General features: G+C 36.2%; 3 protein-coding genes and 1 non-coding gene across 13 annotated transcripts; 1 reads left to right on the top strand and 3 right to left on the bottom strand.

Annotated features, from left to right (window-relative positions):
- Nucleotides 1-856: 856 nt before the first annotated feature.
- LOC112283282 (18.1 kDa class I heat shock protein) lies at nt 857-2,228 on the bottom strand. The gene is made up of 2 exons (XM_024521813.3): nt 1,610-2,228; nt 857-1,439 (listed from the first exon to the last, which is right to left on the bottom strand). The coding sequence occupies exons 1-2, from the start codon at nt 1,824-1,826 to the stop codon at nt 1,045-1,047; spliced, it is 612 nt and encodes a 203-aa protein (XP_024377581.1). The 5' UTR covers nt 1,827-2,228; the 3' UTR covers nt 857-1,044.
- Nucleotides 2,229-2,694: 466 nt separating this feature from the next.
- On the bottom strand, nt 2,695-2,776 carry TRNAS-AGA (transfer RNA serine (anticodon AGA)). Its single transcript has one exon. It is a non-coding gene; the product is annotated as a tRNA-Ser (tRNA).
- A 784-nt stretch (nt 2,777-3,560) lies between these two features.
- On the bottom strand, nt 3,561-5,947 carry LOC112283281 (uncharacterized). 4 transcript variants are annotated; one of them, XM_024521809.3, is made up of 6 exons: nt 5,178-5,947; nt 4,881-4,956; nt 4,573-4,706; nt 4,231-4,301; nt 4,028-4,109; nt 3,561-3,868 (listed from the first exon to the last, which is right to left on the bottom strand). In XM_024521809.3, the coding sequence occupies exons 1-3, from the start codon at nt 5,679-5,681 to the stop codon at nt 4,690-4,692; spliced, it is 597 nt and encodes a 198-aa protein (XP_024377577.1). In that variant the 5' UTR covers nt 5,682-5,947; the 3' UTR covers nt 3,561-3,868; nt 4,028-4,109; nt 4,231-4,301; nt 4,573-4,689. The 4 variants fall into 4 exon arrangements, with proteins under 4 accessions (XP_024377577.1, XP_024377580.1, XP_073390610.1 ...); XM_024521812.3 differs by having other exon boundaries at nt 4,573-4,710; nt 5,167-5,821; XM_073534509.2 differs by having other exon boundaries at nt 4,573-4,710; nt 5,178-5,821.
- Nucleotides 5,948-9,291: 3,344 nt separating this feature from the next.
- Nucleotides 9,292-15,755, top strand: LOC112283791 (putative NAD kinase 3). 7 transcript variants are annotated; one of them, XM_090250959.1, is made up of 14 exons: nt 9,292-9,401; nt 9,535-9,993; nt 10,923-11,140; nt 11,380-11,515; nt 11,682-11,846; nt 12,014-12,231; nt 12,350-12,463; nt 12,649-12,743; nt 13,110-13,213; nt 13,491-13,564; nt 13,898-13,976; nt 14,182-14,501; nt 14,904-14,993; nt 15,349-15,755. In XM_090250959.1, exons 3-14 carry the CDS (start codon nt 10,985-10,987, stop codon nt 15,565-15,567), a joined length of 1,770 nt encoding a protein of 589 aa, XP_090107085.1. In that variant the 5' UTR covers nt 9,292-9,401; nt 9,535-9,993; nt 10,923-10,984; the 3' UTR covers nt 15,568-15,755. The 7 variants fall into 7 exon arrangements, with proteins under 7 accessions (XP_090107085.1, XP_090107084.1, XP_090107083.1 ...); XM_024522942.2 differs by lacking the exon at nt 9,292-9,401 and adding an exon at nt 10,125-10,232 and having other exon boundaries at nt 9,852-9,993; XM_024522941.2 differs by lacking the exon at nt 9,292-9,401 and adding an exon at nt 10,125-10,232 and having other exon boundaries at nt 9,852-9,993; nt 10,914-11,140.
- Nucleotides 15,756-25,761: the final 10,006 nt, after the last annotated feature.

Below are 25,761 nucleotides of genomic sequence, written 5' to 3'. Positions count from 1 at the left end.
AGATTGCGAAGTTTTTCAATTCTCACATTGATCAAGAAATAGGATCTGAGAATTTTAAGGAATTTCCAGAGAAAATGCTTTATGATACAAATTTAATTTTTATAAAAATACCATTCATATCTATTCTTAACATTGTTACAAAATCACAAGTCAGATTGAATAAGCTGAACTTAACAAACCATTCAAAGAAAAAAAAAATAGATTCACATTGTTTATTGTACAAGTAGGATCTTAAGTAAAATGTTTCTTACTTCACAACCTATATTTTTCATCAACTTTATGTATATAGAAGTGTATTGTGTGTCTTTATTTATACTTATGTGTGTGGGTTCAGAAAGACTAAGGTTTAGTTGTACAATATATAGATGCTGATTATTAGGACAAGTGTTTTATTACAAAGGAAATTGTAATTACATGCGCTGATTCTAATTAAGGTACTCGAGTTGAAAACTGTCTAATTCAGGAACTTGAGTTGAAATTTTAATACAACTCAAACTTGATTGTCTAATTGCTTTATCTTGGATTTTGTTTGTATAAGTTTGTCGAAGGAATTTATCTGTGGTCCTTCAAATACAAAAAGTGCATGTTAATAATTGTTGTGTGTTGTTGCACCTTCCTATGCAAATTGGTAGTATTGATGAGAGAATTTTCAGCATTCTTTTAAATATATACATATATATATATATTATTTTAATAATGTCATTGAAATAAATAAATAAATAAAAATACAACTAGAGCAATATTAGCACAGAAATGAAATAAATTTAAATTTTAGAATATAAAAACATGAAGTTTTAAAAATCTGAAATACAAATGTGGACCCCATCTTACCCACACTAGATGTGTGAGGAATTCGTTTCGAAAACAATCCGAAGTTTTATTAGCAATGCAGACATGTAGCCCACTACATTGAAACTCACTAACATGCTACCACAACCCATAACTGAATATCTGTATTGATCCCATGTCTAGGTCTTATTTCAGAGTCCTTGTAATTCAAGCTCACTAAACAGTACTGAACAGTGGCAACTGGGTTCTACAAGTTCATGCAGAGGTGTGCTCGGATGAATCGGCAGCCGTGGCTTTGCCCTTCTCTGATGGAGCAGTTGAGGAAGAGGTGTGTGGTGTTGCTGCTGCTGCTGCTGCTGCTGCATCGCCATCTCTCACAGGGATCTTGCGAACCTCGGGTGACTTCATGGTGAGCTTGGGTATGGTGATCGTCAAAGTCTCGTCAGTTACATCAGCTTTGATCTGCTCCATGTCTGCGTTCTCTGGCAACTTGAACTTGCGCATGAAGCTGCAGCTTGTAGGTTTCTTCTCTTTGCACTGGGAGTCGGACGGAGCTTCACCCTCCTTGGCGTCCATTTTGGACTCGCTGTTGTAACTGAGGTATAGTGTTCGATCTTCTATCTGGATGTTCAACTCCTCCTTCTTTAAGCCTGCACATGAGGTAATAGGGTGTTATACACACCGCACACTAAGAGAGTAGTGAGGATTGCATACCACGGACAATTTGTGTCGAGGGGATACAACAGTTGGGAAAATCAAGTTCTTGAGCGTGATGTAGTCGAAATGTCAGAGGGTCACTGAGAAAGATTTCTATACATACCTGGCAGGCGAAGCTTGAAGGTGTGAGCCTCTGATGTCTCATCCCATCTCACCAAACGAGTGTTGTGTAGAGAAGGGCTTTTCACTTGGGGACAAGCCTGTCTTTGCAGAGGAACTTTGACGATAACCAGGTCGGTGAACAATGAAGGACGCCTCACGCGAAAATTGGTACGCCTGGCGCACCCTTGCCCAAACCACGGTGACAAAACAAGAGCCATCTGTTGGTATGCAGGAATCTGAATGAAAGGACACTGATTGAGAAGTCGAGAACAGTGAAGCTCGATCACAAAAATGATCAAGATTGAAGATGAGTGCTCAGTTCTTCGCGGTGTAGCTGCAATTAGGAGGATTTGAAAGCGATTGATATGAATCCGGATAACCTCAGTGATACATTTATACGGAGTGAAGATGGTGAGACGTGGGACTCTACCGGGTAGACGTTGGATCCTCCAGAAAGACCTGGAAGAGCTCGGAAGAACCGAAGTCGGTTCACCTCCTGAGCTGCATCACTTACTGCTTTACCTCGTCGTTTTCAGAACAATCAGCCATGAAATCGCCCCATCCAGCCCACCGCTATTTTGTGCAGTATGAACTGCGAAAAAAAAAGTTCCAATAGAGGGATTGTTTGTTACGAAACTTATTCTGTTCACTTGTGCTTGAATGTCCAGGTGGGTCACCGACCGGGCGCCGATCAAGGACGAAAGTTAGCTTAGTTCCACCTCGAAACTGTTGCCGATTCAGTCCCTTGGATCATGAGATGTAACGGTGGTAGTTGACCAGCTGCCACACCACGGAGGAGTGAGCGCCAAGGCTAAGACACTTTTGGATCCTTCGACATTTCTCTAGATCATTCTGTGACTTTGGACTCATTAACACATAAAATGAATAGGGAGTAACCGAGCGAAGTACCTGAAGGGAGACCGTTATTTCCTGTCGGTGCCGAACACGATGAATCACCCATCATCAATCTTCACTAATTATAACCTGAATTCTACATGGTTCTTCTTTTATTTGTCACAATTCGTGCTGGAAGGAGCCCAAAAAAAAATGTCCCAACGATACGGTCTGTGTGACAACAAACAGAGTCGTGCTCAGCAGGATTCGAACCTGCGCGGGCAGAGCCCACATGATTTCTAGTCATGCCCGATAACCACTCCGGCATGAGCACAGCCGTAATAAACGCATGTCAGAAGTTTTCAACTAACAATATTTATCTAGTTCACCTTATTTATCTACGACAAGTTGTCTTTGCATTCTACACGAAAGAAGACAGCAATGCATTTCTTTTGTTGCGAATAAACTGCCGAACGGAGTCCAGTTAGCAACATTGCACCGCGACATAACAATAGCGATTTGAGTAACGAACCTTTTTCACAAATAGAGGAAAAGATGTCCTGGAGTCGCATATAACTTTTGTAAGAAAATTTACTAACACGTAGAAAGGTGAGGACACAGGAATAGAGTAATAAGGCTCACCATCTGCAGTCAATTCTGGCAGCAAACTTCCCTGAAAATATGGACGTCAGATTCATAACCTGATCTTCTCTGTGTCCAGTTTAGATGAAGGTCACTTCAATAAAACTGGTGTCCCCAAGCAAAGAGGCAGAGAAAAGAATGGCCTTCCGACCACTATTGGGGAAGTGCATAAAACAAAACAAAACCAAAAAAATAAGAGAACGGTATTAAAAGTTAATACTTACAACTAATAATCACAACAGAGCAGAAATTCCCACAACACACGAAGCCAACTAGTATGTGTGAATCGAAGTATTGTAGTCCAACAAAGTTCACTCCATTGTCGCGTAATTGTCCCGCCGCCACCAAACTACAAATGTCGCTCAGGAAATTCGCTGGCGATGCTGGTCACAGCGTTCACAACAAATATCTGAACATGTTTAAAGCGCTCTATTTGTGGTGAGAGTAAATTGTAAATAGACAGAAACTTTGCCAGATAGGTGCAAGAGATGCTCAAAAGACATGCATTTTAAAGACAACCCTCGCTTAGAGATAATAACATGATGTTTGAAGTCCTTGTTTGATGCTCACAATGAAGTTTCAACGTGCCTCGCTTCAGAATTACGATCCCATGTGTAGCATATATTAAATCCAGACGTACAGTACCTCAGAGATGTCTACTTGATATTAATATGGCTGTATCACGTCAAGGTAAAATCTAGCAGGAAGCCCCTAGCTCACGATTTGATAAGTTCTCCTCCAAGCAAGGCAGAGAAACTCAATCTCCACGAATCGGCTTCAAATTCTGCATATGTGAGATTCACAACATGTTAGTGATGCTACTTCTTATAAAACACCCCCTCACTATTCTCGTAGCAACCACTTCAAATACAGTTCTAGCACCTTCGTGCCTAAAACATGCATAAATCAGTAGCTAGCAAAGGACAAAGTTGTAAAATCGCACATAAGATGCTCGCAGAGTGTTAACTCCCTTCCATAGCACTTTGTTTGATACTGTAAGTCTTGCAAGTGCCGCAGTGCTAAGCCTGCGAATCAATACAATCTTATTAGAGAAAATGAAAAGCACATCAATTCACCCACGGTAGCTGATATGAGCCCAAAGCTGCATGGTACAGTGGTAAGAATAAAATCCGGCTGATCAATTACCCAAGAATTGCAGCACATTCCGAGATAGAGCCTTTCGTAGCCTCAAGCAAGTCAAGCAAAGGCTGAATTCCCTGCAATAAAGTTATTTTCAAGATTTACTGTAATCAGTTCACTATGCTCATATTATCGACTGAAGCAACAGAGCGCTAATTTCTGAAAACATGCGAAACAAATCGATACATTAATATATATATATATATATATATATATATATATATATATATATATATATTAAAAAGAAATCAAACAAGCTGCGATTTAGTGGATCAATTAGAGCAAAAATATAATACAATATAATACAATATAAAAAATGAGATCAAATAGCATGATGAGGAAGCCAACCAGGACAAAATTAAAATGATTTGGGCCAATCTGCTCCCCCCCCCCCCCCTCTCTTACTTCGTGTCTGAGGGGTGGAGGGCAATATGCGCATCAGGTCAGGTGGAATTTGGTATCTCTTCAATTCCACTGGCTGCCTAACTATCACAAATCCATGCCAATGAAACAATACCACATCAGAATTTCTAAATTTCAAAAGAACTAGAAATTCCCACGATGTCGACTGAGTCATACGAAAAATGCGACCAAACAAACTACACTAATGTGAACAAGGGAACAGGAGCAGGATGTGTAACAAAACACACAGTCACCTGTCACAGCGATCACCTCCCTTAACCTCTTGAAAGCCTTGGTTCGATTCTTATGTTGGGACCGGTCCTCTGCTGCCTGTCAAATGTAAACAGCTTGGGTGAGTGTGGCACTGCCAGAACAAACAACTCTCCTCAAACAAGTGAAGCCAAACACATTGCAGTGATTCATGAGGGCTGTACCCATTACAATGACACATGCACTACCGCCGCGGTGCATTAACGACGGCAATGAATGTGATGCTGAAGTTTGAAGATGCAATAAGTAAAAAATGTCAAAGTAGGTTACAAAAAAATTACGAATGACACGAGTCCAGTTGGCAGATGTAGCAGCCGCACAGCACTTTCAGTTTTATTCCTATGTTGCCCTCCTGGACCAGAAGATCGTAGAGTCTCTACCCTACATTGCGCCTGAAGCTCCCGGTCCGTCAGTCTCAACCAGTCCAAGTCTGCGACTGATCCTAGTTCTCTCTTACGGTCTGCAGTAGTCGCACTAAACAACCTTTCTTCAGCCTTCCAAGTATCAACACTCTCTCCGTCTTCGCCAAACACTTCTCTGAACAACACTACTTCTGCTTCACCTTCTTCATCCTCTGTCATTGGTGGTGAACTGATGTAGCGGCATTCACGTAGACCGTGCCAATAGACTCTCTCCTTCTCACACGCACCACGAATCTCGCCAGGAGCATTGTGCGCAGCGCAGGTGAGGGAAGGGACAAGCAGCGGCACGTTACGTTGCGCTTGCACATACGCAAGAGGCCGTAGCAAGGGAGACATCTTAAGCCATGGCAATGCTTTCCTCATTTCAACGCCTAACAAATCCGCAACACTACTCTCTCAATCTCTCGCTCTCGCGCTCTCTCGCGCGCGCGTGCGCGATCCCTATCCTGCTCAACGCTCTATTACCTTCTAAGCAAAAGAAAATTCCGGCGAACTACGAAAGAGATCGTACTTCTGCATGCTATCCGCTCGACAATCTCCTCAATTCCTTTGCAAAATGCTCCTTCTTCTTCTTCCGCTCTGAGGATTTCGGCTGCGACGACGATCAACAAAGCTTTCGCAAGCATTGAAGTGAGTGAATGCTCCTAAGAAAATCCTCGAGCTCTCAGTGAACAGGCAACTCTCCGATATCCGCTGACGCCTAGTAGGTATCAATCGAAACCGGATATCAGCTCCAGGGGTATAATACCATGCCCGGTTCTCGCGCATATCGTGTTAAAGATAGATGTTTATTTTAATTTATTTTAATTTCAAACTCTCGTTTATTTAATTTTTATTCAAAAATATTTTTTTATTTTTATTTTCTTTGTATCAACCAAAGTTGGAGCAATATTGTAACATGATTTGATTTTTAGAGTGGATTGATTTATTTTTATGGTGCAATTGCTTCTAGTTTACGAGTTGTTATTCTATCTTCAAATAAATATTAATTTCTGTAATTTAAAAATAAATAAAATAAATAAAAATACGGTTGGTGAAGTGCTACAGTTTGAGTACAATATAAAACTTTAAAACAAATTTTCTTATTTTGTAAATTCATAATTGATTTCACTACCTGTGGACTCTTGACACTATTATAAATTAATGTCTTGAGAATTTATGTGGATAGACCATAACTTCTAATCTGATTGATAAGAAATATATTTTTAAAAATACACGTGTATTTTAGACAAGCTGCAAGACATCATTTCTTAGCTAATGCATAAAGAATATTCAGTACAAAAAAAATTAATGTGAATGATTTGGAGCTAGAGCTATATATTTAACTGATTTATGTTTGTAACCTAAAACCAAAATTTGAAGTTTTGTCATATATTTTAATCCTTAATATGTCAAATGATTTTCACATAGTAAACATGTTCCAGACTCTTCTGTGCAGCACCTACATATATAGTGTGTATTACACACACCATTTTATTCTATGAAAATGTATTGAAAATGATTAAATATTTTAGAACACAACTATCTGAAATGAAAACACGAAAGACAAAAATTCTAGAATAAAACAAAATGTGAGCAAGAATATGATCTGGGTGGAACTTGGCACTTATTTTCAATTTACTAGTATATACAATACTTTCATAAATAAATAAATATGTCTTTAAATGTCTTAAAACTATAAATTGGGATGTTAGAATTTCAACATTTTACAAGTAATTAAAAATATGTATTCAATACATCAATATTAATGAAACGCTAATGTTGTTTCTTCTAATGGAGTGACTAATCCACACTGCAGTGAATTTCATGGAATTTGTACAAGAAATATTGTATGTTTTTATGCAACAGAGAAAGAAATAATTGTGTGAGGTTTTTTTGAGAGTATCTAACTTTACGTTGATTAAATGATGACAAAGAGATTTTGCAGTTTTTGATTGATAAACAATTATTCCAAGTTTGTGTATTAGAATGATGTAATATGAATTCAACAAATAAAAAATATATTTCAAAATCATTGAGACTTTGTCACAAACACTCCCTACTCCCACAAACTTCTGTTTAATTAAACACTCCACTAGAAGATACTTCTATTTTTTTCTCACAATAAAGTGGGTCAAAGAAGAATATGGTGAAGAAAAATGTTAAAAAAATTCTAGCAAAATTTGAGATGAGTGTAATGACTGGAGAATACAAATCCTGCTCAAGAAACAAGGAAATTCAATTTTCAAATAATTCATGGTTGAAAATCTACAAACAATCATTGACAAAGGCCACTCACATGTTGCTTTTGGATCCTTGATTGTAAGACACCCCAAAATGTCAAAAGAGGATGTGAATAGATGACCAATCCATCCAAGAATAGATTAAACCACATGCATCTTCATTTTTGTGTAGAGTATTTTCTCCAACCTATTCCCTTCCTTTAAGACCCTTACTACAACCTTAGACTTACAAGTGGATCACCTCCACTCAAAAGAAACAAAATAATTATTGTGTTCCGGGTACCCATTCCTTGTATAAATGTATATTGTTGAAACCGAGAAGTGTTGGTAGGATATTGAAGAACATTGAACTCAATGTCTGATCTTTCTAGAAGAATCAAGGCAACCTGACTTGACCGGAGGAATGTTGGGGACTTTCAGGCAAGAAAGACCAGAATGTAGCATGTGAAGAAGCACAAAGAATTAGGGTTTCCGGTTCTGTCTTGGGCCAATGTGCAACAAGGGAAAATATGATGGTATGAAATTAGGGTTTCAAGTCTTGCTCGACAAGGTCCTCCAAAAATGCCACATGTGTTAATAATGATAATACTAATTATGTTGACATTTATCCAAAATTTTGTATATTTTAAGATTCACTTCTAGTGTGTTTTGTAAATGTAATGACACATCCTGCTTGTACACATTGTTGAAATGCAGATTTGCAACAAGAATATAATTCAAAGTTGTTGATACAGTAGTAATGCTTTGGGACATTATACTGTATAACTTTAGTGTGTGAAGTTTATGTTGGATGTATTTGTTTTTTGTTTGTTGATGATCATGAACATGTTGTTGTTTTTATTATGATACTAGGATTATGTTTACATTGTGGCTTTTTATTTTTTTTATTTTTACAAAGATTATTAGCTTGTTTATGATATTAATTTTGAGAAAGACTAAATTATAAGGGTTTGATACTCATATCAAGTTAACTTCTACATCAAACCATCGATATAATGTTTGGCTTAAAGTTGCCACTATGTAATGGATATCAAGTGTTTTTTTTTACATGCAATCAATTAAATATAACAATAGAATGGAAATATTATCTACTTATTATACACTACAAAATATACAATATAAAACTATTTATTGTATGCATACACATGTATTTTTTTTTTTTTGAAATTAAAAACATTTGGAGTCTTGTGTTAAGAAACGAAAAGTGAACAAGACCCACAATAATCAAAATAATAGCAATAACAACAACATTCCATGGGCATAAGAGTTATTGAATTACAAGTAGTTCCAAAGTAAACTTATGTGCTTACAAATAAATGCACTACCAACACCAAGTCAAAAGGCCAAGACTTGTGTGTGAAAGACAATAATGGGTTAGTGAATTAAAACTATATTTCACAATGCAAATGTGGTTTTTGAAAACCATGAGTCTTGATCTCATGAAATTTGATCAGTTAGAAGCTTATTTAAGGAAACATTCCCTGGACACCCAATAAAAAAGCAGATCTCCAAACCCTATTTTAAATCTATTTAAACTGAAGGAATTGGGCGCTAATGGGGGGGGGTTCGATCGAGAGCACACGTGAGCAAGCGGGGACAGTGGTGTGAAAGCAGATAAATCCGAACCCGTCCTCCATTCCAGGTCATCAAAAAAGATGTCCACGTCAGATTGGAGCAGGGGTCAGGAAGCTGAGGTGGCAGAATGGGACCCACGAAGAGCTTTCCGGCCTGGCTCACCTTCCCCACCCACCAAAAAAACTGTGGAATTGCTCGCCTCGGAATTTCTGCACTGGGAGGGAGGATAAATAGATCGCAATTTCTCAAGCTTTCGATTCCTCTTGTTGCGTGATTTGATGACCAGGTGATGCTAATTCTGGCTAGAAATGCGCATGCATTAATTTGGGTGATATCTGAGCTTTTTCCCACGCCGACCTCGTTCTCTTTGGCGAGTTGTGTGTGAGCTTTTTTTGTTTTTTTGTTTTTTTTGTGTGCAGGATGTGGCGAATTCTGTTCGGCGAATTACTGATCGCGTGATGTTGTGATAGTTCGTGGTGGTTGAGGTCGTTGCGATATGGGAATCGAGAGATACGCAAGATTTTCCCTTGTGGGTTGTGAGGTTCTGGTGAAGTTGCCTCTGTAGACTGACTACACGAGGGGTTGTCAGTGGCATTGACTCGACATGGGGGATGTACATGAGTGTTTCTCCAGATTGCGGATGAGTGCCTGCCATTCTCCTCCATTGTGAGCGTGGGGGTGCTATCCTAGGGTTTTTGATTGTGTAGGGGTGCTGCTATTTGGCTTTTTTTTTTTTTTTTTTTTTTTTTTTTTTCTTCCCTCCTCCTTCTGGGTACCGATGTGGGTTGTTGCACGGAGGAACGCGTGGATTTTTTTTTGAGTCGCATACCATCCATGACCAAGCAGCGGGAGCTGCTGTCGGTGTCGACTTTACCGAGGTGAGCTGCATTATGGTGGTCGGCAGACTGGCTTCTTTATTTGTGCTGTTAGAGACCAATTTGGAAGTCTTATCTTACGCTTGATTGGCGGATAGATATAAGTCAATCGTACTTGTCTGAAAATTACGCAGGAAAGCGCTCAAATGAAATTGGATTTTAGTATTTTGGGAATAGTGTTTGCGACTTGCGACGAGTTTGAAAAACAGAGAGGGGGCGACGGGGTGCATGCTCTGATTGAGGTGGGAGAAGTGATTGCCTTCGCTTCTCTAAGCTCTTTGAGATATGGAAACTCTTACCGCCACTTGGAATTCGTTATTCGTTTTGATTTGTAAATTCAGTTGGTTATGGCATTGATTCTGAGAGAAGGGTTTGAGGTAGAAGCTCTCCTGATAATTGTCTCATCAGAAAGTGCAGTGCATGGAGATTTGGACGTTGGTCTGGGTTCCAGTAAGAAATGATCAGGATGATAATTGTTTAGAGAGGGCTTGAGGTTGCTCCGTGAAGGGTTGTAATTTCGCTTAACCTTTCTCGTAAAATTCATCCTTTATGTATGAGCGGCATGTACATGGAAACTTACACGGAAACCCGAGGTTTGTCTTCGTCATAGCTAGTCCAGTCGTGATTGATAGAAACTCATGCAATCCTCGGGCGATCTTTACTCCAAACGAAGGTAATGGACCTGGTCAATGTTCGTGTCCATCAGGACTGAGAAGGAAAGCTCGTGACTACACATTTGAAACGATTGTTGCAAAAACATTCATGGCTTTTCTGAAGAATTGTAACAATATTACGGGAGATTGACCTCGATTGACGAGGATTGACTTTGATCGACCTTGTTGACTTTGACTGTTTTTGGAATTTGTGTATTCTGGAAATTGATCAAGTCACACAACAAAAATATTTATTTATTAATTTTTCAGCGTGAGCAGTGCCTGAACCCGTACACATAGCAAAGAATTTGCTATGTTGTGGCGTTTAAGTGCATCACACGATGAATTTAACGAGTCCCCTTGCACAAGACGAAGGTGCTTCAGAAGGTGAGCCTTTGGCATCAGCAGACGCACTGCAATCAGGATCTCTTCCAAAAATAGTCGGACCTCACCGGAAGACGATCTGCTCCCTATTCAGTAAATCAAAGACCACTAGGGTAAACATTTCTGATGCAATTTGGGTCGCTCATGAAATCACCGATCAGTTCATATGCTGCCATGCATCAGATTAGAGAATATCTGCTCCCCTTCATGTAAACCTAATGACTGGAAAGTACCTTATTATAACTTACTTGGGAGAGTAGTTTTAGGTATGCAATTTGATGGCGTAGGCAATTTTAGACTTTTGGGTTTCTATGGCGAGGAAGACGACGTGCTGACTTGGCGCCTGTTACAGATGGAGCAAGATGGTGGAAAGCATCAGAATGGTTGGATTCATTCATGCTCTCAACGATCAGTAGAAGAACACCTTCAAGAAACAACGATTGGAGATGGCGGCACTCACCTTGTTGAGTTCTCCAATGCCATGCGAGGTATAACCTGATACTCTTTTCTTGTAAAATTCGTATCATGCAACGAACCAGTCTGCATTTAGTTATAGAACGTGAGTGTATTCTTCAGTTTTGGCGGGCTATTAACGCGAGTGTTTCACAGCTGATATTTACCTGGGTTTCTCATAAGTGATCATTATGTCTATAGCTGTGGAAAAGGCTCTTCGGCAGGTGGCTGCGAGCAAAGGAAGAGCTCAAGATGAAGCAGCTGAGTGGAAACGAAAGTACGAGATGGAGCGGCTGCGAGCTGCTTCTTTGGAACAAGAACAACAAGTGCTTGAGCAGGAGTTAGAGCAATGCCGGTCACCCCCTGGTTCGTGAAACATCTTTGATTCCTTATAAGGGTGGTGAGCATTACATATGTCTTTGTTTTTATCTTAAATTTGGTAACTCTTATTCATGCATATGTGAGGAGTTCAAGATAGATCTTATCTTTCTAGCCCGTCACTTCAAGATTTTCAGTATGTTTTCTATGATCAGATCCTTGGACTTCTGATGAACCACTGGAGTTGGAGAAAGCGGACACCGAGAATGGCGAACGAAGCCCAGTTGGCTCTGCGAATGGATGGTTTCCTCTTCATGTCAATTCTGATTGTTGCAAGAGAGAAGGCATCTGCTCTCAACAGTTACTGCGCAGCCATAGTAGTTCATCTGGCAACATATCGCTCCTGTCTGAAGTACAACCGGTTGCAGAGAAGGTGTGTTGTACTATGTGCATAGCCATGGGTTTGTCTCTGAAAGTCTTTTAAATCACCTTCCATGTTATGATTCACTCCATGTGTGAATTTTCGATTGACTTGGTTTCCTATTTCACAGGCGTCTTTCAGGCTGGTATGGGGTTGTGCAGGCAAAGTCTCGCCAAGGCACAAACATGATGTTGTGTCCTTTGAGTGTGGAAACATCTCAACAGCAAGTCGAAGTAGCAAACAGGTGCAATTCCCTTTGTACTATGGATTTCTGTAGTTCTGGTGATTGTGGAAGCTGTTGGATATTATGGTGGAAGACTGTTGGTTAGTCGTCTTGCCTGGTAGCATACTCAGTTGAACTCTGGATATGCTTGTCCAAGATGTCTTTATGTCTGATTGAGGGTCATGTTTCATGTAAGCTGCTTGCAGATAACGTTGGTGTGGGATTCACCTCCTCAAACAGTTTTAATTATCTCAAAACCTAATTCCCCAACATGCACTGCACTCTGCAAAGAGATGATCAGGTTGGTTTTCATCAAATTGCTGCTGCTTAGTGCAAAGTCTTTTCTATACTGTTTAAATCAGGCCGGAATTTGGACTCAACAACCACTTGCCACTGTTTGCATAACAATTCTAGTGGTTAAACTTTTATTTTGTGACTTGGAGCCGTTTAGCACTTTTCAGTGTTTATGTGATACAATTTAACGTGCAGCGTTCTGCACAATGTGCTCTTCAATCTGGCCGGTGAATCCGTAAAGATTGAATTTCTGACGATAAATTGTTGCACCACTGGTCCTGTCAGGTTAATAATATTGAAAGCATTCAAAATATTTGGATCAAGAGCACGTATGCTTACCACTTACTCCCGGTTGTCATCGTCTTGCCTACAGATGGCTAAGGGAGGAGAAGGGAGTTGGAGTGTACCTAGAACCTCCTATGAAGAAGGAGATTTTGGCCGAAGATTATTTTAATTGCGTTAAATCTTGTGAAACAGGTGCACATTTTGGTGCAGTTGAAGAGTGTGATTTATCATGCACATTATCACACACAGTTGCAACTGCACTTGCATCACTTAATGGAACTCTGAGAAGTGCTCATCGTGTTTCAAGTGATTAACTGTTCCATGTAAAGAAATTTAATCAGCAATGAGAGGCCAGCTGCTTCAATGAGTGCTGCTCTCTGCAAACCTAGGGAATATTGCAGTCTTTGGTTTGTACTGAGTTGTGTGCTTTTGATCAGTGTCAATGTTCTTGTGCTCGTTCTCTTTACAGAAGAAGAAGTATTGCAGCTGCATACCAAAGTGGATCTGGTAATCACGTTGGGTGGTGATGGGACGGTTCTCTGGGTAATTTTCTTAAAGAACCATTTTATCTTTTTAGGAACTGGTTTGAGTATAGATTGAAGAAAGTATCTCTAGCATGCGAAGTTGATTTGCACTTTCCTTTTACCTAAGTATCTCTTTTATTATCTAACTACCGACTGGGTCTCTTTCCTTCAATCAGTTCGAATTATAATTGTAGGATGGTTTATGTTTCTTATACTCGTTAACCTTGGAGTACGTCTGGTTTTTACAGCAAATAATGTCGACCTTGATATTTGGATCTCTCTTTGTTGCCCTCTCTTCGGCTAACATATTTTTAATTTTTACTAAAAGGTGATGGAATGATGTTTTGTGCAGGCAGCGAGTATGTTTAAGGGTCCTGTGCCCCCTGTCGTGTCTTTTTCCATGGGCTCCCTTGGTTTTATGACCCCATTCCGTATCCTGCATTTTTTAGTTTATCTTCTGAAAGTTCCCTAGATATATATTGGATGATTTTATACCCGTCTTTTTCTCTAAAGTTGTTCTCTGTGCCACGACTACAGCAGGTCATTGATTTGGAACCAGTTTCTTCTATATGCTACTCTTGTATAAATCATGTCTGCATCAACTTTCCGGTCATCCTTGACCTTATTCCGCTACAGAGAGTGATCGTTATAAAGAATGTTTGCAAACTCTGATAAAAGGCCCTGTATATATTACTCTTCGTCATCGGCTGCATTGCCAAATTTTACGGAACCCTGACAAAGTGAAGGAAGGTGAAGATCCCTGTGAATCAGAAGTTCATCTTGTGTTGAATGAAGTAGCTATTCATCGAGGCATGTCGTCAAACCTTTCAAACCTAGAATGCTACTGTGACGGCAACTTCGTTACCAGCGTGCAAGGAGATGGTCTTATTCTTTCTACTCCGTCAGGAAGCACTGCTTACTCTTTGGCAGCTGGCGGTTCAATGGTTCACCCTCAGGTGGGTTGTTGCGACTTCTTTTTAGGAGGATGTTTTCTATCTTCTCTGACTTGTTTGCCACCAATCATACACAGACCTTTTAGACGATTATTTTGTGCTATTATTTGCTCCTTTTTTTTGTTTTTTTTGGACCCTAGAGCTCTATGTAAACTGCAATTACAAAGGATTCATGTATTGTAGACACGATTGAATGTAGAAGCACTAGTGTATGCTGCATACATATAAATCTCTTATCAGCAGAAGACACTATTGCACCTATGTTATGTTTCTTCTTCCAGAATTTAGATTGGGCATTTGGAAGCAGAAAGATACGACAACGTTATTCTGTCAGACATATGTTCCTTGTTTCATGTTTATTCCTCGGATTGGGATGTGATGCTTTGTGTGTGTTTCATTTTGCAGGTTCCGGGTATTCTGTTTACACCAATTTGTCCTCATTCATTATCCTTCAGACCATTGATTTTGCCCGAGTATGTGACCATCAGAGTCCAGGTTAGTTCATCTTTCCGTGAGCATCTGCCGACATCAATTGTCCGAATGACAAGTATCATTTGTTGTCTTTGTTACTCTGGTACCGCTTTAAGAATAGACCGTAAAGCAAAAGCTTTCATTACTATGGATGCAAAGATAACGAGGATTCTGACATAATATGGGCTATCCAGCACTTGAGTGGCAATTTTTAAACCTCAAGCAGGTTCACTTCAACATTGCATATGTAAATTCCAGTTTATGCAAAATGTTCGGGATATCTCCTCATAATGAATGGTCTTCAGTGTGGCCTTCAGATTGACAGGTTTTCGGTGTTTCCTTGTTTAACAACATAATGCTCATGACATGCAAATCGCAGGTGCCACATGAGAGCAGGGGACAGGCTTGGGTTAGCTTTGATGGGAAGGACAGGGAGCAGCTAAGTGGAGGGGATGCTCTGATATGTCGCATGGCTGCATGGCCTGTTCCGGCTGCTTGTGAGCAAGAATCCACCACAGACTTCCTTAGAAGTGTTCGGGAAGGGTTGCACTGGAATCTTCGTAAACGTCAGCTATCTGACGGACCCATCTCCACCTAGTTGCTCTGTAAATTATTATCTTCAGCAATTTAGTGGAATACTATTTCATTGCAAACTCAGATAGAGGATTAGATTAGTACTAGAACGACGTTGTGATCCATTTTTGGTGAATTTCATGTCGTGTACCAGCTACGCATGTATTTTTATTTTATTATTTCTCTTATTGGGTGTTCCGATCAGGTTTTCTATCCAGACTGTGCAGTTTATTCCTGTTGTACCAGTGAAGCTAGCTGACGTAGATTGCTGGAATTTTAGTTCATGTCCCTGTTCATCGTATCAAAACTTGGGGTCCGACACTGTCATGCCCATTATTCGTTGCTACAAGGTCGCATCGAGGACGTGTCAAAACATTTTTCCACACATCACAAATGATACCAGGAGATCTTGTGAATAGCCACACTATTCTTGTAGTTTTTCTTTGACAAAGAATTAAATTATAAACAATGTATTCTAAGGATAAATACTCATTTACCACATTCAGCAGCTAAAAAATAAATAAACAATTGAACCTCCACTAGTTAATACAACCTATTACAAAGAGAGGGATTAATTGATGGAGGATATTAGATATATAGGGAGATGCATAATGATATGTGACTTCTCCTCTCCTGATGTGCAACTTCTTTCCTCCCTCCTAATGCTCATCCCTCTTCATGCTTATTTCCTTCCATCCTCTCTATAAAAAAATTAACCAACAAGCATTGATTACAAGTATGTGAGCACAAGCAACTCCATTCTAAAATCTTCTAAAATCTTGTAAAAGGATTTAGATAAATGGACAAAATAATAGTTTAGTATGTCTAAAGTTCTACCTAAGGCACTTTGAGCAATATTTTGAAGACAAGAAGCAAATATTAGAATATGATACATATAAGGCTTGTAGAATAACAAACTTGCACAACTATTTTTTTTCTGAATTGGACATTACTCTTGCAAACTTGGTATTTCAATGATGAGCTTGTTGATTAGTTTTGTTATATGGTGATGATTATAATAATAATAATAATAATAATAATAATAATCAAGCGCAAAAGTTTATATACCAATTGGGCATTGATAAGGTTTTAAAATTTTTCACCGTTTGGCTATTCATGTTCTAAAGTTGTCACAAATTTAAAGAAGTGAAGTTACATAGTAAAAATAGTTATGTTGATAGTGCATCCATTGAACTTGAGATGCCTATGATATAATCAAGGATAGCACATAATGAATCCTAGAATGTATATAATATAGACAAAACTTTACTCTTTGATTGCAAAGCACTTCACAAAACTGTTGTCCAATAATAAATTAAAGGTTATAAAAAGAATAAATCCAAAAACACAATTGGATCAAAGAGAGTATTTTTTATATATTTTTATTGGATATATTACAAAACCACAAGCCTTCAATTAAAAAAGTAGCAACCAACTTAGATTTTATTACTAAAACAATAAATAATCTTAGATGATTAGACTTGAGTTTTTTTTAAGGACATGAATCACAAAGAACTAAAAGGTCAATACACTCTTGTGTTATTAAAAAAAAACTAGAAAATCACTCAAAGATGATATAATATTAAATTAAAATGGCTATTGCTAAAAAAAAGAAGATTAAAAAGTCTTGAAATAAGACTATGGACTAGAAAGGCATTGACAAGAGTGAAGAAGACTTCACTCTTGTTTCCATATATATTCTCTAACTATGAGTTATATGGCAATATTTTATAGGACCTCCAACATGTGTTGACTTTGCTAGACACATGGCTTAACTTGCAAGGCAAGTTATCTATATGTGTGCCACATAGTTAGTTTGTTCTACAAGCAATTAACATGTGTGCCACATGACTAACTTGTTGACTATGTTTTTAGCCTATCAATTAACTATAAATACATGTAAAGTTAAAGAAGCATTTATGAAGCTTTTAGGAAGCTTCTCTAGAAGATATTATAAAATTAATTTAGTTTTATCAACTTCTACTTAATCATATAAGTAATTATTGGAGTAAATGTGTATATTCATGATATTATCTTTCATTCTTGGGATGAGTTCCATGAGGAGTAATTATCATCTCTCATAGATCTTTTAATTCTTCATCTTGGTTTTGATGGATGTCTTTGATGAAAACCTTAAATCTTCTTTATTGTATTTCCAAGATTATTTGTCGTCTTCCATGTATATTCACATATATCATATCTGTGCCAATGAACAAGATATTCCAATCTACTTTAGCATCGCCTTGAATCTAAGACTTCTTCTACCTTGAACTTTTGATTATTATCCACTTTTATAAGAAGAGGTGGTATTTATCTTCTTTTCAAGATATTCATTGTCTTATATGGTTCAAGAAGAGATATGTAAAATATGGAATGGATCTTCATAAACTTTGAAAGATGTAATCAATAAGCAATAGAATTGACTTGTTCACAAATAGGAAAAGATCTAAGTCTATGATAGTCCAACTTGTCACAAAGATGAGTAGTCTTGATATTATGACAAAATAGCCATACTTTGTGAACTACAATGAATTGTGGTTTTTTATTTATTTATTTATTTTTATTTTTTATAATAGGCATCCACATAAATCTTTTGTTGTTCTTGAGCTTCTTTTAACTGCACCTTTATTGTTGCATATAAATTTAACAAATGATTTGCGAAATTTTTTATTACAAAATTATTAACTTTTAAAAAGTTAAAAGTATCAAGTCATAGATAATAACCATAATTGATAAAAAAAAAGATTTTTTATTGAGTTGAAGAATGTACCAAATTATTATAGGCAAATTCTATCAATGGCAAAAGAACTGTCTAATCATCTTAATGATAATTGATGGTACACCTCAAATATTGCTCCAAAACTTGAGCCACTTATTTTGTTTGTCTATTAGTTTGAGGATGAAAAGTCAAAAAGAGCTTTATATATATGTTTAAAATCTTGAAAGGATTTTCCAAAATCTTGATACAAATTGAGTTTCTCTATTTGATATAATATCTTTGGCAATCTATGATAGTGATAGATATTGTCAAGAAAAAACTAAGCAGTTTCTTTACTTGTGATAGATTTTATACATGGTACAAAATATGCTATCTTAGTAAAATAATCTATTATCATGAGTATAGAGTCATATGAACTTAAGACATGAAGATCTATCATAAAATCCATAGAAATAGAAGACTATGCTTGTTTTAAAATAAATAATGGCTAAATAAGTCTATAAGATCAATGACAAAGAGTTTTTGATCTTGAATTAATATCATATGATTGTATAAAGTCTTTAATTGTCTTCTACATTTAAAGCCACCAAAAATATCTTCATATTAGCTCCAAAATTTTGTTGTATTAAAAATGTTCAACTCCTAGAAAGTCATGATGAGCTTGAAGAATATGAAATCATACTTTACCTTCTAAAATATATAATTATTCTTTAAAATAAAATAGTTTATTTTTAAACTCAAACTTGAAAGTACCATGAAATTTACATGAATCCTTCTTGATATCATGAACAAGAAGATCAAAGGATATATTTCATTGATTTTTCTTCACAAAGGTTGAATCAATAGTCAATACTGATTTTGTTACTCAAAGATGAAAATACTCTAGCTTCAAGAGAATTATTCTTTGTTGATTAAAAGCTCCATCTCCTTCTTTTGGTGTAATATAAGAATATTTAGAAAAAGCATCTAATAAATCTTATTGTTTTTAGGATCTATAAATAAACTTGAAATCAAATCTTAATAAATATATACTCTAACAAGCTTAGCAACTTTAAAACTCAAGCTGACATGAAATACTCGAGGTTCTTGTGATCTGTATATATAGTGATTGGACTACAAGCACCTTCTAGATAATGATGCCATTCTTGAAATGAATCTACAATTGCAAGAAGCTCTTTGTCATAGATCTCATAGTTAATTGCAGTTGTTAAAAATTTCTTGAAATGAAAAGCCATTGGGTAGAGCTTATCATCTACTTTTATTTGTAACAAAACAACACCTATAGCAAAATTGGATGCATTTATTTTTATAAATAATATCTTAAAAAAATTGATGTAATATAAAATTGGTATAAAAATAAATGTTATCTTCAAGGCTTCAAAAGATGCTTCACTTTCTTTGCTCTACTCAAATTTATCTTTACATATTAGGCATATAAGAAGAGCCACAATTTGAAAAAAGTTCCTGATGAAGATCCTGTAATAATTTGACAAATCTCAAAAAATATTATACATCTCTAATTATTTTTAAGATCTTCTAATCCATGATAGTTTAGACCTTTTTTTGGATCTATCATTAGCCATTTGTTGGAAATGATGTATCTTAAGAAGTCAACTTGAATAGTGTAGAATACATATTTTTTTATTTTTTTTATTTTTTTTATTTTTTTATCTTGGCATATAATTGTACATCTTTAGGTTTTTGTAATATATGACAAATATGAAGTTCATATTTTTTTTGTGTTCTTAGAGTAGATTAAAATATCACCTAAATAATAAATAATAAAATCATTAAGAAACTCACATTCATGAAATGTTGAAAAACAATTGATATATTTGTAAGTCTAAAAGGTATGACATTATATTGAAAATATTTATAGTTAATTTGAAAAACAATCTTTTATTCATCTCATCATTTTATGTAGATTAAGTTGTATGGTCATCACAAATCTATTTTTGTATATATCTTTGATTGATTGAATTGATCAAGAAGTCCTAAAATCAAAGGTATGGATTACCTATTCTTGATGGTAATTTTGTTAAGTCTTCAATAATCTATGCACATCCATAGAGATTTCTCATTTTTCTTCATAAATAAGATAAAAGCTCATATTGGAGATTTCAAATGGCATATGCAATTTTTAGCTAAGTTCTTGTCAATGTACTTCTTTAATGCAATCAACTTATTTTGCGATAAGCTATAGGTTTGTCTAAATATTAATTAAACTCTTTCTTATAAATCAATTAAACAATCATAAAGTTGATGCTTTAAAAGAATATCTCCATTCTTCTTTTCAAAAGTAACCTAAAAATCTTGATATTAGCTATAAATATCACTTAATGTCTTTTTATCATAAAAAATAGATGTGGCATATATAACAAAAGATGTTCATTCTTTTGCTATAATAATAAAATCTTTTGCATCTATCAAGAAGAATTTGGATGTACTAGACTCACATTTTTTTTACTTGTTTAATGGAATTTTGGATCAAATTATAAGAAAAATTAAGGTTACAAGAAATCCAATCTATTTGAAGATTATGCTTTTCTAATCATAGTAATTCTAAAATAATCAAATTAGATAGAGATCTTATCACATTAAATATTACTATGCTATTATAATATTTAATTGCTATATCTAAAGGAAAAATTTCATGAATAACATCTTCAAAAAATAGCAAAAAACTATCTATGACTTTTACATGTATGGATTTAATTTTCATGATTAATGGTATCTCTTATTTTTTTGACAAAGTCTTTGTCTATAAAAGAAACTAAGGCACTTGAATCTAACAAGGCTAAGATTTTGTGATTTTTTGGTCCTATATAAACTTCTATTGTGAAAAAAGGTGAAGGATCTAAGGAGAGAATAAGACCTATACTAGGTGTTATATAAGATTTCAATTACACGGTCTCTATTGTGGTTGAAAAAACTTGTTTTTTGACACTTTGTCTTCTTTGGCAACCATGCTCCTCATTTTGTGATTATATTGCTTATTTGAATAATGTTGAATAATTTTTTTGGATTCTCTATAATATAGGCACAAACCTTCTTGATAACAATGAATCTTTTCTTACTTAGAAAGAAATGTAAAACATAACATATCAATTTACATCATAGGCTTTGGCCAGAACAAGTAAGCTTTTGAAAATTTAGAAGATATTGCTATGGCTTGACTTATACTTCTATAATCAAATCTTTATTCTTAGTGTCTTTTAAAGAGTGGATTGTCACATATAATGGCTTAAATAATAAATTTCTTTAATAAACATATTCTTGGCATTGTTAATAATAAATCTTTCACATTATCATTTAATCTATATTAAAACTAATTGATAAAGACTTTATCATTCTAATCTACGTTGTAAGGAAGATTTTGGAATTTAAAAATATATGTGGTGGCTGAACGAGATCCTGTCAAGGACAAGAACTCGATGAAAAAGTAATTCAGACAAGTGAGCCTTCACTCAAAGAAAGGTATAAATAAACAAGTATGTATATTGAAAGAGAAATTGGAATGGCTATTGCCAAAAGACAAGAAAACTAGAGACCCTTGAAACTAGACTAGAAGCAACAAAGGAATTGACAAGAATGAAGAAGGCTTCACTCTTGTCTCTATATATACTATCTATTAGGAGCTACATGGCGACGTTCTATAGGACCTCCAATATGTGTTGACTTTGTAGGACACATGCCTTGAATTACAAGATAATTTTTTCTACATGTGGGCCACATTGTTAGCTTGGTCTTCAAGCTAACAACATGTGTGGCACATGGCCAACTTGTTGATTACGTTTTTAATCCAAAAAAATAATTAAAGACACCTATGAAGTCAAAGCAGTGTCTATGAAGCTTCTAAGAAGCTTCCATATTAAATACTATAGAATTAACTTACTTTTACATATTTTTACTTACTTCCACCTATTTGTATATGTAATTACTAGCTTACATAAGTATGTCCATGACATTATCCCCCTTTCTAGGGATGAGTTCCACGAAGAGTGGTCATCATATGTTGAGGAAATCTATGATGCGACGAATTATATTTGCTACATATCCTAATCTTTGTTCTCTTCGAAGATAATTGATAGGGCCTCTCAACCATCGGTAGTGTCTCATACCAGGGCAGGAAGACCACCCAATTATTTGATCATTATTAAGGCCTTCATAACTTCCTTCGAATAGAACATTTGGAATACCATCAAGAATTATTCCTACCTCTAGCAAAATCACCAAACATTGGGAGTCCCTTCGCAAATCGTGATACCAAACGCGTTGTATCTCACCATCTATTCGAGGAAGAATATGTCGTTCTTGAAGATCTTCATCTCGATTACATCATCCTAAAGATTGTGACAATCATAATGTCTCATCCGATAGGTCAATAAATGAAGGCTCTTGAGTCGAATCCGCTGGTTGTTGGTTCTCCATCTCCTGAGTGTCACAACTACAAAGAAGCTACAACAAGGATTGAAAGTAAAATGTTATCTTCTTTAGATGTTGTTTCTTTCATAAAGAAGGTTTTCATTTTAATTTTGATGGATGTCTTTGATGAAAAGCCTCTACTGCCTTTGTTGCATTTACAAGATTTTTTATTGGCTCCCATGTGCATTCACTAATATCATATCCGCGCCAATGGACAAGATATTCCAATTTATTTCGACACCGCCTTGAATCTAAGACTTCTTCTATTTCAAACTCTTCATTATTGTCCACTTCTATAGGAGGAGGTGGAGCTTGTTGTCTTCTTGATATGTCCACTGTCTTATATGGTTCAAGAAGAGACATGTGGAATACTGGATGGATTTTCATTGACTCTGGTAGATATAAACGATATGCAACTAGATTGATTTGTGTAGAAATAGAAAATGGTCCAAGCCTTCGATAGTCTAACTTGTCACAAGGACAAGTGGTCTTGATATTGCGTCGAAGTAGCCATACCTATCACCCAAGAGAAATGGTGGTTGTTCCTTTCGATAGACATCTGCATTGATTTTTTCTTGTTCTTGAGCCTCTTTTAACTGCGCCTTCATCGTTGCATGTAGCTCTAATAAATGAATCACCAAATCTTTCGCAGCAGGATTATCAACTTTTAAAAAGTCAAAAGTATCAAGTCATAGATGATAACCATAATTAGCAAAGAAAGGTGTTCATTTTGTAGAAGAATGTACCATATTATTGTAAGCAAACTCTTCCAATGACAAAAGAGTTGTCCAATCATCTTGTTGGTAGTTAATGGTATATCTTAAATATTGTTCCAAAACTTGATTAACACACTCCGTTTGTCCATCAATTTGAGGATGGAATGTTGAAGATAGTTTTATATCCACTTCTAGAATCTTGAAAAGAGTCTGGCAAAATCTTGATACAAATTGAGTTCCCCTATCTGATATAATATCCTTTGATAATTCATGATAGCGATAGATATTGTCAAGAAAGAGCTTAGCTGTTTCTTCACCTGTGATAGATTTTGTACATAGTACAAAATGTGCTATCTTGATAAAACGATCTACTATCACGAATATAGAGTCATAAGAACCTGAGATTGGAAGATTCGTGATGAAGTCCATAGAAACAGAAGACCATGGTTGTTCTGGAATGGGTAATGGCTGAAGAAGTCCAAAAGGTCGATAAAGAGGAGTTTTTGATCTTGAACAAACATCACATGATTGTACAAAATCTTTGACTGCCTTCAACATTTGAGGCCACCAAAAATCCCTAGATATCAGCTCCAAAGTCTTATTATATCCAAAATATCGTGCTGTTGGGAAGTCGTGATGAGCTTGAAGAATACGTAAACATGCTTCTCCTTTGGGAACATATAGGTGTCCTTCAAAATAGAGTAGGTTGTTCTTGAATTCAAATTTAGAAGAATCATGAGATTTAGAAGAATTCTTCTTGATATCATGAATAAGAGGGTCTGAAGACATACTTAACTGGACTTGCTTAAGAAAAGTTAAATCAACAGTCAATGTTGATTTTATTGCTCGAAGATGAAATTGCTTCGGCTTCAAGAGAACCATTCTTTGTTGCTCAAAAGGTGCATCTCCTTCTTTTTGTGCAAGATAAGAACGTCTAAACAAGGCATCGGACAAACCTTGTTGTTTTCTTGGCCGATAAGTGATGATGAATTCAAATCTTAATAAAGACATGCTCCAAAGAGCTTGACGACGGTTTAATATGCGTGTTGACATAAAATACTCGAGGTTCTTGTGATCCGTATACATGGTGACTAGACTGGAAGCACCTTTTAGATAATGACGCCATTCTTAAAAAGAATCCACAATTGCAAGAAGTTCTTTGTCATGGATCTCATAATTGATTTCTGCTACTGAGAATTTTCTTGAATGAAAGGCTACTGGATGAAGTTTATCATCTATTTCCATTTGTGATAAAACTATACCCAGAGCAAAGTCTGATGCATGTGTTTCCATAAAGAATGCTTTGGAAAAATCAACACGATACAAGATTGGTGCAAAAACAAACGTTGTCTTCAAAGATTCAAAAGCAACTTCTGCTTCTTGATTCCATTGGAGTTTGTCTTTACAAGTCAAACGTGTAAGTGGAGCTGCAACTTGAGAGAAGTCCTTGATGAAGATCCGATAGTAGTTAACAAATCCCAAAAAGCATTGGACATCTCTTATCGTTTTTGGGATCTTCCAATCTATAATAGTTTGAACCTTCTTAGGATCCATCATAAGTCCATCATTTGAAATGATGTAACCTAAGAAATCGACTTGAATAGTGTGGAATACACACTTTTCTATTTTGGCATAGAATCCTGCATCTCTTAATTTTTGTAATACACGACGAACATGAAGTTCATATTCTTCTGGATTCTTAGAATAGATCAAGATGTCGTTTAGATAACAGATCACAAAATCGTCCAAAAATTCTTAAAAAACATCATTCATTAGATGTTGAAAAGCTGTTGGTGCATTTGTAAGTCTAAAAGGCATGACGTTGTATTCAAAATGTCCATACCTAGTTTGAAACGCAGTCTTCTATTCATCTCCTTTGATGCGTACTAGATTGTATGCTCCTCGGAGATCTATTTTTGTATAGATCTTAGCTTGATTCAGCTGATCAAGAAGTCCAGATATTAAAGGTAGTGGATACCTGTTCTTAATGATAATCTTGTTGAGTCCTCGATAATCAACACACATCCGCAATGATCCATCTTTTTTCTTCACAAATAGAATTGGAGCTCCTGCTGGAGATTTAGAATGGCATATGAAATTCTTGGCTAGATTTTCTTCAATATACTCCTTGAGTTCAGTCAACTCATTTTGTGATAAACTGTAGATTGGTCCAAATGGCAGTTGTGCTCCTTCTTGAAGGTCAATTGAGCAATCATAGGGACGATGTTCCGAGAGTGTATCCACATTCTTTTTTTTTGAATACATCTTAAAATTCTTGATATTGGCTTGGAATGCCACTTGAAGTCTTTCCACTAGTAGAAACAACTATGGCATAAATAATATATGGTGATTCTTTCAT

The sequence above is a fragment of the Physcomitrium patens genome, chromosome 6, assembly GCF_059467195.1.
Source record: "Physcomitrium patens ecotype Gransden chromosome 6, ASM5946719v1, whole genome shotgun sequence".
NCBI classification, from domain to species: Eukaryota; Viridiplantae; Streptophyta; class Bryopsida; order Funariales; family Funariaceae; genus Physcomitrium; species Physcomitrium patens.
Note: the sequence above shows the minus strand (reverse complement) of the source record. Positions and strands in the feature narration are given on the sequence as shown.

Coding starts and splice junctions, on each gene's coding strand:
- LOC112283282 (XM_024521813.3), bottom strand. CDS start 1,826: ATGGCTCTTGTTTTGTCACCGTGGTTTGGGCAAGGGTGCGCCAGGCGT. Junction 1,440..1,609: donor CTTCAAGCTTCGCCTGCCAG/GTATGTATAGAA, acceptor CCTCATGTGCAG/GCTTAAAGAAGGAGGAGTTG.
- LOC112283281 (XM_073534509.2), bottom strand. CDS start 5,681: ATGAGGAAAGCATTGCCATGGCTTAAGATGTCTCCCTTGCTACGGCCT. Junction 4,957..5,177: donor CAACTGGACTCGTGTCATTC/GTAATTTTTTTG, acceptor TACATTTGACAG/GCAGCAGAGGACCGGTCCCA. Junction 4,711..4,880: donor GGAGGTGATCGCTGTGACAG/GTGACTGTGTGT, acceptor GATTTGTGATAG/TTAGGCAGCCAGTGGAATTG.
- LOC112283791 (XM_090250959.1), top strand. CDS start 10,985: ATGAATTTAACGAGTCCCCTTGCACAAGACGAAGGTGCTTCAGAAGGT. Junction 13,977..14,181: donor TGGTTTTATGACCCCATTCC/GTATCCTGCATT, acceptor ATTCCGCTACAG/AGAGTGATCGTTATAAAGAA. Junction 14,994..15,348: donor ATGTGACCATCAGAGTCCAG/GTTAGTTCATCT, acceptor TGCAAATCGCAG/GTGCCACATGAGAGCAGGGG.